The sequence below is a fragment of the Anarhichas minor genome, unplaced genomic scaffold (genome assembly GCF_050575085.1).
Source record: "Anarhichas minor isolate MPS153535 unplaced genomic scaffold, ASM5057508v1 ptg000058l, whole genome shotgun sequence".
Classification (NCBI taxonomy): Eukaryota; Metazoa; Chordata; class Actinopteri; order Perciformes; family Anarhichadidae; genus Anarhichas; species Anarhichas minor.
In genome coordinates this window covers 2,255,109-2,268,628 of record NW_027466504.1, presented here as the reverse complement: position 1 = coordinate 2,268,628, position 13,520 = coordinate 2,255,109, and the positions used below count along the sequence as shown (strand labels likewise).

Genomic DNA, 13,520 nt, shown 5'->3' with positions numbered 1-13,520 from the left:
GTGAATGACGACGTGTTAAAGCGCTTTGAGTGGTCGGAAGACTAGAAAAGCGCCATACAAGTACAGTCTATTTACTAAAAAGCTAAAAAAGCAAAAGGGACTGGAATAATGTTTTGCAGACTGATGACATAGAAAAGTATTCTTTGATGGACAGAATCAGTGAAACTAAACATTTTGCAGAACAAAATATATTCTACCATTGTTACCATGAGCATCTTTGGAGGTTAATGAAGCAGAGAGACTTAGCATTGAAGGCAGCTCTTAAATCCGGTTTTGCACATGAAAATCATTTTTTAGGAGTTGTGAAATAAAACAACTGAGGCAGGCCGATTAATTTCATTAAACCAATCAATGAGTCCAAGGGAAGTAGTAAATAGTTTGGGAAAATATGAATTCAATTAAAAAGGAGGGTAAATCAGTTCAAAATTGGGTAATAAAGGATCAATCAAGAGTCATGGAAGATAAAGAACAAATTGCTACAATCATTAATCCATTCTTTGTAGATTCAGTACAGTGTTTGGTCAAAAATTGGAGTGCAAGATCAAGAGTTCTTAAAAATAATAATTCCTTGTTTTTCGCAATCGAAAATATCTCAGAATTTTGTAAAAGTACTTGGTTGCCTTAAAGGGTCCAATTGTAGTCTTTATTATAAAATAATATAATTATAAATCTATATTAGGAAAGCCTTTTATCTGATACAGCTAGCAATTACAAACTTGGATGTTCCTCATTCCTGGAAGGCTGCAGTAGTGACCCATCTTTAAATCAGGCGAAAGAACGATCTCATCAAGTAACCTCCCAATAACTTTTAAAAATGCAGAAAAGGTAGTTTGTCTCTCATTTCAATGAAGGGGAAGTTACTCTACATCCAATGCAATTTGGTTTCCTAAAGCATAATTTGACATAAACAGCAAATAGCCTTTTTTTTAACAAATCAAAAGTTAAAGGTGTTGTTGTTGGAGCTGTGTTTTTAGATTTTAAGATGGCATTTGTCACAGTTTTCATAATGTTTTACTTTCACATCTTTCTATATTAAATTGATTGGATCTAAAGAAGATGCTGACAGCTGCAATGAGCAAGGTGTTGGATTGCTGACATTTTAAATAATGAAGTCATCACATCCTTGACACATGTTAAATATGTATAATAACACAAACATGTCTTTGAAAAAGGGCCATCAGTAATGTTAAATTGAATTTGAACAAGGTAAGAGTGTACTGGAAATTTCCCGACCCCATGTATTCTTCCACAGGCACATTACTGTACGTTTCCTGACCCCCATATCATTTGTCTTTTATCAGTGATCAAGCAGAAAATGTGAAGAGACGTACATACAGACAGTATGTTTTACTTCTCTTTAAATACATTTCATGTCTTTGCAAATAGCAAACTATTGGTGCCTTACAATGTTCAAGGACAGGACAAGACAAGCTGGCCTGAATTGCTGTCATCTTCTGAAGATGCTGTCTTTGCACCATTTCAAGAGAATGTGTTACTCACCCCCATCTCTGATCTTATTTGTCAGCCCCTCTCCGATCTCTTTGTTTGTCACTGTATAAATACTGACAACTCCACTGCTCATTTGCTGATTCACTCAGCTCATTTATTTGACTGTTGTTAAACTTACAGAACCAGTACCAGGTACCAGTTGTCCATGTCAGTTTTGTTTTGTCAATTTGCTACAATGATTTTTCATCACTATTTGATTGCATAACACTCAAGCCTGTGTACTCACTCTATTAACAGTATTAGATATTTTCAAAAAACAAAAAAAAAGGGATCAGCAGAAATATAACATCCTGAAAAAATTGAATTTCCTCAATTTGATAACTTCTTTTCTTTACTCAGATATATGCCTGATGTTTAAAAATATTCATAATCTCGTACCCCCTCCAAAAGGATGCCTGGCCTATCCTGGTAGTGGCAGTACCATTGGGACTAGAGCATCTTTTATGGGTGACTGTCTTTCTGAACTGGGGTTGGGAAGTGTATTTTTTTGCCATGTGGTTATCTTTTGTGTCTACCTGCCCAGGGTCAACATATGCAGATTAGCTTCTAGCTAACTCTTGTGCAATCAGTGTTAATTGTGCATTGTCCCTGCAAAAATCTATATTAAAATTAAATTAAAAAAAATAAAAATAATATATGACAACAACCAGCTTGAATAATTGTACCTGCCCGAGGTTTTTTGTGTGTTCATTACTTTGTATGTACTTTGATTGAACACCACTTGCTTTATTAATATAAAATAACGAAGTCCTTTAAATTTGGTTTTGACAGTAAATCCAACTCCTTGTACAGCAAAAAAAAAAAAAAAGAGATCTCTCTGCTGAACAATCATTGTTCATTTCCTTAAAAGAGCAATGGAAAAATTACAATATGTGTAGGAATGAAAAAAAACTGCACTTAAAATTAAAAGGAATATTCTTTTTATATATGGTCCTGAAAGTGTTTGTCAGGCTACATCTATGATCAGTAAGCTAGTGGCACATTACCCCTTGATATCTAAACATCTGATATTTTATTCCAACTCCTTCAACTAACACATCTGACCAACACAAAAGAGCAAAATATGCTTAAAATCAAACAATGGGATTACAGATGTAAACAAAGAACAAAGTTACCTTCCTTAAAAGGAATTCCAGAGAAACATTTAAACCCTACATGGTCTTCATCATGACATTTTTTTTTATTATAATAAATATTTCTAACAGGTGGAATGGTGGTAGTTACTGATACATGTACCCGAGGTCAAGAATTGCAATCTGCATTGACCATTGCATTGACCACATCATGTGATCCGACTCATTGAGGTTTGGAACCCAAACACATCAAGGACAAGTTCTAAGGATAATCTTTGAGTGCATTACATTACAGAGTGAAATAAAAAGAGAACTTATATATAAAAGGTAAACAAAAAACTGCCACGATGTCAAATTAATCAGTTTAACCTCACAGTTTGAAGTGGAAGTCTGCTCTGAAAAACACTTGAGCTTTTCGGATTCCGTTAAGAAACACTCAAGTCTCTTAATGAAAAGCTGAGGGTCAATTGAATATTTTACCTGGTCTGGAGTTAGTTCTTTTTCTGAAGCATTTCAACATTGTACACTGTACACACAAATGCATTTAACAAGAAGTGTTTGTAATTAAAAGCTACTTATTTTGAGAATTAGCCCTTATGAACACATCTTCGCTAAGCTGTAGTTGGATACAACGTTGTCCCATGTAGAGACAAATTTATAAAAAATTATAATCTAAATCTTAGAATTCTGTGTGTGTGTGTGTGCGTATGTGTTACTGTATGTTTGGGTATCAGCGATAGCTTGCAGCTAAGATCTTTTCACGGTTTTCCTCAAACTGCTGCAGCATCTTCTGGGGGTCATGGTCAGCAGGAATCACCTGTACACACACACACACACACACACACACACACACACATACATACATAATAAAGAATTACAGACCAGCAGGTGCGGAGACAAAATAAATGATTTTAAGGTCACTATTACACCAGGACATCAATAACATTGCATAACAAGAGGGATGAAGTGGAAACACATTTGGTTATAGCTTGGTGATAAAAGTTTAATCTGTACATTCAATATCTATACAAACCAAAGCAAATAGCTGCCAGGATGTGAATGGGCACTCACCAGGACAGGAGCCGGTAGAGGGGAGGAGTTAAGCTTGATGAGCCAGTCCTCATACAGCTGGTGGATGGACTCAAGATACTCCTGGTGAACGGAATCAGATCAGAATCGGTTCATTGCATTTATGTTTAATGTTGGCACATACAAGGAGTTTGACTTGGTGATTGGTGCATAACAATAAGCACAGTACAATAGTATAAAAACATAATTAAAAATAAAAAGCAACAAACAAACAAAAACAAGGTGCAAATCTCAGGTTTATAAATTATACATTTAAACAATAGTATGGTATCTGTCTGACCATATAAACAAAACAACCAACAAACAAAACGACCAACAACACAACCGATATATATAAATTGTAGTGCGAGTGTCAAAGACAATTCCTACAGACACAGTCCTCCTAAGACTGAAGTAGCATTTGCACTGTCAACTTTGGTAAACTATTTTTTTATTATAACATCAGGAACATTTCAAACATTAACATAAACAAACACTTTTCCAAAAGGCTACATGTCACAATAGGCTATAAAACTGAAACCCATCTATTATTAAAAAAATAGAACGTCTGTATTAGGATGTGTTTCACTTAAATTAGTTCCACATTGGCTATATGCCAATGTTGATTCCAATTACTTTCTGGTCAAACTGGAACGCACCTTTCACCAGAATGCCCAATATTTTCCTGATGATTACAGAAAAGTGGGAAGTAAATCCACTGGAGTTGTTTCCTTGATGAGCTATCAGAGGATATCACAGCAGAAAACTGTAAATTCATCAATTAACAATAAAAACAACACAAAACAAATAGTGACCAATTCACTAAATGTTTATCTTCACACTCTAAAAAAACCCCACTGATTTCCCTTTAAGTTAGTTGACAATGTTTCTTTTCTGCGAAGTGAAACCATATGTTTGAATGCGTGTCCTCACCAATGGAATTACTTTCTCCTCTTCTCTGCATCTCTGCTTTAACCTCTCATGGCAGGTCTGAGGAGATGTCTGCAGGTAGACTGGAGCCAGAGAAGAAAAGTAATGTGATTGTTTAACAAATTCAAATCAGACAGAGGGAGTATATCATGTTTTCATGACTGAATGTGGGGGAGCTGATTGTGTGGTACATATGGGGGATGGCTGAAAATTACTTGCTCTGTGCAATTTCTGTGGAAGATGACCTTTTGCAGTGGCAAAAGACTTGCAAGAAAGGATATGATGCCTATAAGCACTCATAATTTCTTCATTTAAAATCAGGGTAGGCATGCAGAAGTTGCCAATTTGCCATCACATCCACAGTAGAATAAACCAACTTTAACTCAGACTCTGCTTCTGATTCCTTAACAAACATTTTGGCAATATATGCTTTCAGTCTAAAAAATAAATCAAATTATTGTTTAATGTTATAGTTTAAGGCATGTTTTTTATGCTGCAGTCATTGACAGACGACAGTGTGTGATGTGTGCAACCAGACAGGCGTAACAAGACAGACCTGATCTACATTTTTTAGAACAAAGTATGAAAACACCACCACACTCTACCATACAGGTGGATAGCGATTATCATCGTTTAAAAAAAATACAGATTTCAGTTTCCAGTCAATGTTCTTATTGTAATGTAATTGTATTCTCTATGTTTCTATGAGTTTAAATTGTATAAACCTCAATCAAATGTGTGTTTGTTTTTCTTTGTATTGTGTAATCTTACCAATCAGATCAACAGGAATGGAAATGTTAGTTGTGATCCAATCAAACCACTCGCTGAGAACAGCATAGTCCACCTCTGGCATTTTCCCACTGAAAAAAACAAACAATTATAGCTGCTGCGCAGTGAGTAGGTCCGGGCATTTAGAGAAAGAAGAAGGATTAGTAAACCTTGAAATCATGTGTCTCTAACTCACACAGCAAAATGCCTGAGTAGGCATTAGCATATTTATTCTACACCTCCAAAAGCTCAAACGCACAACCTTCAACACCAAGGGCCAGTCATAATCTTGTTGAGCTATCTGCCAAGTGAAAAACCAAAGAAGGCTTCAACTGACTTCTCAAGTCCTGTGAATCTACAGGGGTGTGTTGAAGGTAGATTTCAAACTGGTGTCAAAAATTCCGTTATCAGGACAAAATTCTCAGAATTTGTGAACTTCATCTAGACCAGTGGTTCTCAACTGGTCTCACTGCGGGACCCACCATCACCCCTTAATGACAAGCCGCGACCCAAATTTTCAACTTCTCAAATGTATTTAATGAAAAGATGGTGCAGTTTGAACCTGAGCTGAAAATGTCCTCTGCAGTCGTAGTATAGGGAGCTCTCTTGTGCAGAGAAATTGTTCCTGTCAGTCCCCGTCCCACACATATTTCACGTAAATGAGTACAATGGACTGACTAAATGCAAATGTGAACTCACATTGTAGCGGACCTCAAGCACATTAACCATACGTATGCTTTAAATCTGTATTGTCTACGATCGAGTGTGGTCCACATACAGTTTGAGCTTGGTTAACCCAGCTTACCGGGTGTAACCAACTAGCATGCTGCAGCGCTGCTACAGTTGACAGCAAGTGGTGTGCTGTCAAGACTTTCCACGGAAAACTAGCACTCCAGAATTTCTGTTTGGTGTGTGCAAGAAGTAGACACAAACAGCTGTTTGGGTCAAAGGGCGTACTGAGAGGATGTCGCATGTAGAACTGAACGTCCCGTACCAAACAGTTCAATACCAATACATATATTGTTACACCCCTGGTATTATATAGACATAAAGCTTGAACTGTTCTGCAACAGAATCCCTCAAGCATGAGAGGTAAGCTGAAATTATATTCTATATGCATTGATTCATACAATGTTTTGGTCTGATCCAGGAGTGGAAGTTTCTCAAACCACAGATACCTTCTGAAGAGATTCTCCACAAAGATGTACTTGGCACTGAAGATGGACCTCTCAATCATCCTGACAGGGGCTGTCTGGAACCCACAAGAAACTTGAAGTACATACAGCTGATTTTCTGATGAGGTCATATGTTTGCATCACCAGTCCACAACTACCAATGTGTCAGCAATGCAGGTTGACATTGCGTACACAATAAGATTGGTGTGTTTCTAGCGAACAGTACACTTACTATGGCTGACAGGTGTGTATCCAGCATGGTGAGTTGAACGTATGTCTGCAGTGTGATGCCCCAGCGCTCAGGATCTTGGTACATCAGAGCCTGCATTGACAGAAACACACAGCTAACACGACCAGCATGGAAGATATACAGAAAATTAAATGACTACTGGACAAACCACTGGATGTATTTCCACGTGGTTTTGCTGGAAAATGGTCCCCAGAGGATGGATCCTGATAATTTTTGGCGACTTTTCTGAACATAGTGCCACCATTAGTACAAAATTCACTTGTATTTATGTACCACAGGACATATCCAAATCAACTAGATTGCCATGAAATTAAAAGGTCAGTTCACAATAGAGTCAGAAAACTAATTTTCTCTCTTCCCTCTACTGGTATTTAACCATGTAGGTAGGTTGTCCGTCTCAGATTCTTGCAACAAACAATGCAGCCCCTCTAGTAGCTCTTCACATCTTTAGTTTTGTTTCATTTTAAAAATCATTTTAAAAGTCCTATTTTATCGCTCCCAGAACCTATCCTGCAAATAATTTTAGGTCTGATCGGATTTAAAAAGTCTGATTGTCAGGTCAAAAGGATAACAAAAATGATAACAACACCGTCATGTACAATACCAGAGGGTTGTGTCCACGGACATTCCTCCATTTAGAAATTGGCTCTGTAAGGACCTGGAACCAAAAAAGAGAAGCAAATTCATTAATGAACATTTCCAATGTCCAGGGTCATGACTCAACAGTAACATTGCTGTACTGAAACAGTGGATTAAATAATCAAATTTTCATCTGAATGTGAACCTCCTGGTGGGAGCATGTGCACACAAATCAACATTATGCACAATATAACTGTATAAGGACTTGTTTTGTTGTACCTTTACATTGCTAGTTTTTTCAAAATACTCCAGACATGTCGTTTTCCCACTGGCAATGTTCCCCTCAATGCAAATCTGAAAACAGTGACAGAGGGACATTTGTTAACAGGCTGGTCCACAAAAATGATGACGAAAAGGGACATAGCTATGATATGAGCATGTATTTTGGTATGTGACGCATGATGATTAGTATTTAATCACTGTAAAATGGGTAATAATTAAAAACTAGAAACTGCAGCCATCATTATGAGTGCGTCTGCTGGTGAAAGTTAGAAAGTGCGACCACGTATGACTGTTTTGTTATGAATTTTCAAAGTTTTAAACTTTAAACGGTTGAATGACTCCAGGGGAAAAAACAGATTATTAGATTACAGATCATACAGTGAAGACTCACCACTGCTTTCTTATCCATCCCATTCTGCACCAGCTTGCCTTGGAAGGAAGACAACATAGTCAGACAAGACTTCACTTCCAACAACTCCCAGTGCTGGCCTCTCTCAGATCAGTAGGCTACAGCAATGTCAGAGGAACAGAACAATGTTACAATGCACAAAAGGTATGGTACAGTGTATAATATAGTAAAGAAATCTTATGGTGATAGGGTTGTTGTGGCTCTGTATTTTAGGGCATTGGGTTGGAAATGAAACAATGACTATGAAGTTAAAGTGATGTAATATGAGAGCTTTAACATGCGTTTTTACATCTACAATCTGATAAAAATGTGCATAATTTGTTGCCCTTTTTCTTCACCCATTATGTATGTGTAAAAAAATAAAAAATAACAAAAGTCATTGTCAATGACAATGTCATTATAATGCCCAATTTGCTTAACTGGCTTATGTAAATACTAAACCAAGTTTTGAAGAACTTCAAAAAAGAATTAAGGCTGGACTAATCATTAGGGGAAGTCGCAAAACCTCAATCACTGTATGGGATGTACATATAGACTGGTTAATCGCATAACGCTACTATTCCCTTGCAATACTGGCCGGTGTTACGTCCCTACTGGTTTCTGGACCTACTGGTTTCCCTTCCGTGCGTGTGTTGTGTTCGCTTAACAGCTGCAGCGGTTTTCTGCCTCTGTCGCCTGATTCGTCACACATTCACAAACATATTGCTCGAGATGTAAAAGACACATCTCATATCAATTGCAGGGATTACGATTGTATAAGTGAGCACTGCATCACAGCCACGTATGAAGAAATACATAGAAGAAAATACATTTATGGAAAGATCGCAACAACCTGGATTCGAACTCTGTCCAGCAAAACAGTAAAACTCCCTACGGCGGACGCGCTACGCACTCCGCCACTTGTACTTGGCAATTTTACAGACATTCAGTAATTTATTCACCAAGTCATACCTCATCAGTGTCCAGGAAACGTTTTGGTTTAGGCTGAACTGAAACAACTGGTTCCCTGGGGCGTATCTTCGACCACTTCCAAACCTTTTTATCAATGCTTTTTCGCGAGGCTTTGCCCATAAACCACCGACGCATTTTGACAAAAACAAATGTACTTTTGTGACGATCGTACTTTGAAAATACACTAAATAATTGCGAACTCTTGCTCGGTCGGTCAGGATACGTTTTGGGGTGCCATGCTTAAAAAATATATATTATGCACAATGTCACTACTTCAGCTCTCTTAGTTGTTAGATGGTAGACTTCTAGCCACTTTGTGTAGTCCACACACATACGTAACCATTGTTGGTGCATTTCAGCTTGCCAACTAGATCCATCCAGACTAGTCTGAAGGGCTCATTCACCTTAGGCCCTGTCCACATTACTCCGTTTCTCCTTGGATGCAGATTTGTCAAATAGAAACGATCTCCGTCCACACGGGAGTTTCAGCATCATTCTCGAGTTGATCTGCGTCCACACGGCAGCCTTCGAAGGCGGACAGCACGTGACCATTAACGTACACTGGGCATGCGCGCGATGGTGTAAACAGGAAGTGGATTGCTTGCTTAGTTAAAAAAAAAAAAATACGACAGTAATAAAGTAGTCTTTAATAATGAAAGGTTGTATTTGATACTTAAGATCTTCCTCTAAAATCTCCCTCTATAAACTCAAACAGACACAGTTCGTGGAAAGTTTTATAAGTTTTATTTTTCAGACATAGTTACAGCGCTGCGGGTCTCTCTCTCTCTCTCCAAATGTACTTTAACATCAACACTTACACATAAACGTTTACTAGATTATGGGTCCATCAATGTGGTCTCTCATTCGTTTCCTCCGTGTTGTTGATGTCTGTTCTCACTAGTAGCTCTGAACATCATGTCCGCCTAGCTAGCTTCTAAGCTAATTTTAACATTACCGCCAATGGAGAAATGCTAACCGCGATTAGCATTATAGCGCTGCGGGTCTGTCTCTCTCTCTCACATCAAATTTACTTTAAAATCAACACTTACACATAAACGTTTACTAGAATATGGGTCCATAAAGGTGGTCCATAAAGGTGGTCAACACACGTCTCTCACTATATTCTGCTCTTGCTTCGTGCAGGAAAGCTTAGCAGATCGCTAACAGTAGATCCGTGAAATAAAGACCATGGAATCCATAGAATAGTTTCAAGACTTCAGTGTGAATCTTTCTTATTTGTAAAACTGTGGAAACACAATATGAAATATGGCTTTACAAACTGTCCCTATACATATTACATGAATACAAAACAACAATCCATGATATAGCCAGCATGTAACATGTCCGCCTAGCTAGCTTCTAAGCTAACTGTAACATTACCGCCAATGGAGAAATGCTAACCGCGATTAGCATTTAAATACAACACAAATGTTATACTAAACACGCGAATATAATGTATCTACGTACATATTTTCATGCTTCATAAATACATACTTACAGACTAAGGTATCTCAAGGCTACCAAACGGAAGAAGTAAAACGTTAGTGCAGCGTGTCTTCTCATTATAATCTAAAAACAACGAGCTGCTCCATAGGGCTGATGCCGGTCACGCCGCTCGCTAATCACTCCAATAACAGCTGCTTCCTCCACAGAAATGCAGACTTTTACAGCACAACAGCTGCTAGCTGCTGCTAGCTGTTGTGCTAGCAGCAACACCATGTAGCTGTTGTGCTAGCAGCTACGCTTGCAATTAGTTACATGTTGAAATTAATCGCTGGTAGCCCAGTTTGTTTTCTTCCGGGTACGGGTCACGTGATAGTGAGTGTGACGAATCAGGGACGGAGACGTCATGGTTGCCAAGAACCAATCCAGTAGCGAACACGGGTGTGGGCGTAATTTTTTCTAAGCACATCCGTATCCGACTGTCCACACGCAAACGCAACCCCGGAGTTCTCAAATACCTCCAGCCTCGGCGGAGTTTTCAGATTCCTCCGTTTAGGGTGCTCCAAAACTCCGGCGTAGTGTGGCCGCTCAGTGTAAACGTAGCAAATACGGAGTAAAAACGGAGTAGTGCGGACAGGGCCTTAGAATGCAAACCAAAGCTTACACCAACAAGACTTCATACAACATGTTAAATTTAATGTTTATTCACCTCTACGGGTTATACTGAATTTTCTCCATCATAGAGGTCCTGTTTTTCTGGCAGGCATCACATTGGGCAATCTGACCAACCGTGGCAAAGAATTTGTCAACAAAGTAAGTTCATTTCGGAGACAAGAGTTGGCAATTATTTAGTGTATTTTCAAAGTACGATCGTCACTGTATAATCGTCCAAAAATACATTTGTTTTCGTCAAAATGCGTTGGTGGTGTACGGTCGAAGCCACGCGAAAAAGCATTGATAAATATGTTTGGAAGTATTCGGAGAGATGCCCAAGGAAACCAGTTGTTTCAGTTCACCCTAAACCAAAACGTTCCCTGGGCAGTAACGAGGTATGAGCTAATGGATAAATACTTGAATGACTGATGCATCTGTCAGAGTAAGTGGCGGACCGTGTAGCGCGACCGTCTTTGGGTTTATTATTATTTTGCTCGACAGAGTTTGAATCCAGGTTGTTGCGATCTTTCCATAAGTGTATTTTCTTCTATGTATTTCTTCATACGTGGCTGTGATGCAGTGCTCACTTATACAATCGTAACCCCTGCAATGGATATGAGATGTGTCTTTTAGATCTCCAGCAATATGTTTGTGAATGTGTGACGAATCAGGCGACAGAGGCAGAAAACCGCTGCAGCTGTTAAGCGAACACAACACACGCACGGAAGGGAAACCAGTAGGTCCAGAAACCAGTAGGGACGTAACACCGGCTAACGACAGCGTAGGTCGAATATTTTGAATAGCTCTTGTTTAACTGAAACATGATCAAATGGAAATGGCCAATGTACGCTGCTAGGGCTGGGTATCGTACCTTTAGTTCGACTTCATTCTATACACATCACGTGAAATGAATCTGTGTGTGTTGCACATAATATATTGTGTCCCAGTACACTAACTGGAACCCAAAGGCCACACCACTGACCTGTAGTAACGTACGGCGGGCTGCTGCGAGCTCGGCTCTGGATCAGTCTGAGGCACCCGGCAGATACATCTATCCCTCTATATCCAGCACCACGAACTGATGGCAGAGTAACAGCACATTTAACCAATATGAGTCTAACACACCTGGACATTAACGTTACACTACCACCAGCCACCAACATATCGCTGCACATTTATCGGCAGACCTTTTGTCGATTGCATGTCGAACAGGACTTCTTCTTCTTCTTCTTCTTCTTCTTCTTCTTTCAGTTTATTGGCGGACTACAAACCAACGTTTAGGTGCATGCCACCACCTACTGTACCGGAGTGTGTAACATCATGACTTTATGACAGTTATCATTTAAACACAATAATAATGTTATTTATAAATTAAAAAACAAAAACAAACAAACAAAACAACGCCCCCCTCCCCCAAAAAAAACAAAAAAACTGCTCCCAAGCTAAGTCGTATGGCTCTGTATTGTAGTCTATCTATTTTTTCAAGATTACTTTTTGCTGCTGCTTCGTACACCATGCAACCATTCCATATAAATTCTCATCAAAGCCCTGTATAAATGTAGTAATGCTTCTTTATCAGCTCCCCATTCAAATCCGACCACACACCTTATTACGTTTAACACCTTATTACATTTGGTCTCAATGTTTTCAATATGATTTTTCCATGTATATTTTTCATCAAACCATAAACCAAGATATTTCAATATTCTAGCTCTATCCATGGGCTTACTGTATAATGTTGACCCCTGTCCATAACCCATTTTCTTTTTGGTAATCAGCATATAGTATGACTTTTCAACTGACATTTTAAATCCCCATTCATAAGACCATTTCTCTACATTGACTATTGCTTTCTGTATACTTTTCAGCTTTCTGTATAATTTTCATCACATAAATCAACATTTTTTCCCCTCTTCCATATTACTCCATCATCTGCATATAATGATGTACTAGTAACTAATAATACTAATAACTAATAAAGACACAGTAATCATCACTGTAGAGGTGTTTTCTCTCTGTAGCCTGTTACCTCTTTAACAAACTGTGTTCTATTTAGAAGCGCTCTGCTGCGTTCTACCAGCAGAATGCATTTGACTTATTTATGACTTATTTGCGTCTGTACGTTTTGAAATTGTGACTGTGGTGTCATTATTAATTAACCCAGAATATGATTATGGTTTATCTTGAATACTAACATTAATTTATTAGGCTCCATGTTTCAGGTTAAACTTAAATTATAAAACTCATCAAACCCGACACTCAGGAACTATCAGCCTCACGTGACTGATTTAAATGATGATACATTATGTAAAAAGCTCTCTCTGACAGTAATTGTATCCATAATAAAAGTTATTGAGGGAAATATCAGATCATGAAAAGACAAATATTTCTAATAGATTTGGAAAGTTATTTGTGGTCCCTTAGACCTA

The 13,520-nt window shown here is 38.3% G+C and overlaps 1 protein-coding gene and 1 long non-coding RNA gene across 5 annotated transcripts; both read right to left on the bottom strand.

Annotated features, from left to right (window-relative positions):
* Positions 1 to 1,575: 1,575 nt before the first annotated feature.
* tk2 (thymidine kinase 2) lies at positions 1,576 to 12,832 on the bottom strand. 4 transcript variants are annotated; one of them, XM_076076632.1, is made up of 11 exons: positions 12,279 to 12,832; positions 12,074 to 12,169; positions 8,026 to 8,141; positions 7,632 to 7,706; positions 7,378 to 7,431; positions 6,756 to 6,845; positions 6,527 to 6,600; positions 5,352 to 5,440; positions 4,584 to 4,663; positions 3,654 to 3,734; positions 1,576 to 3,399 (listed from the first exon to the last, which is right to left on the bottom strand). In XM_076076632.1, exons 3-11 carry the CDS (start codon positions 8,080 to 8,082, stop codon positions 3,313 to 3,315), a joined length of 687 nt encoding a protein of 228 aa, XP_075932747.1. In that variant the 5' UTR covers positions 8,083 to 8,141; positions 12,074 to 12,169; positions 12,279 to 12,832; the 3' UTR covers positions 1,576 to 3,312. The 4 variants fall into 4 exon arrangements, with proteins under 4 accessions (XP_075932747.1, XP_075932748.1, XP_075932746.1 ...); XM_076076633.1 differs by having other exon boundaries at positions 8,026 to 8,058; positions 12,279 to 12,830; XM_076076631.1 differs by having other exon boundaries at positions 8,026 to 8,063; positions 12,279 to 12,792.
* On the bottom strand, positions 9,722 to 12,067 carry LOC142932650 (uncharacterized). Its single transcript, XR_012947509.1, has 2 exons — positions 10,493 to 12,067; positions 9,722 to 10,238 (listed from the first exon to the last, which is right to left on the bottom strand). It is a non-coding gene; the product is annotated as an uncharacterized LOC142932650 (long non-coding RNA).
* Positions 12,833 to 13,520: the final 688 nt, after the last annotated feature.

Excerpts from the sequence above, each read along its gene's own strand:
- tk2 (XM_076076630.1), bottom strand. The coding sequence starts at position 12,266 with ATGTGCAGCGATATGTTGGTGGCTGGTGGTAGTGTAACGTTAATGTCC. Across the intron at positions 6,846-7,377 it reads TCCGTGGACACAACCCTCTG|GCTCTGATGTACCAAGATCC; the intron begins GTATTGTACATG and ends CTGTCAATGCAG. Across the intron at positions 4,664-5,351 it reads CATTCCTGTTGATCTGATTG|TCTACCTGCAGACATCTCCT; the intron begins GTAAGATTACAC and ends CTCTGGCTCCAG.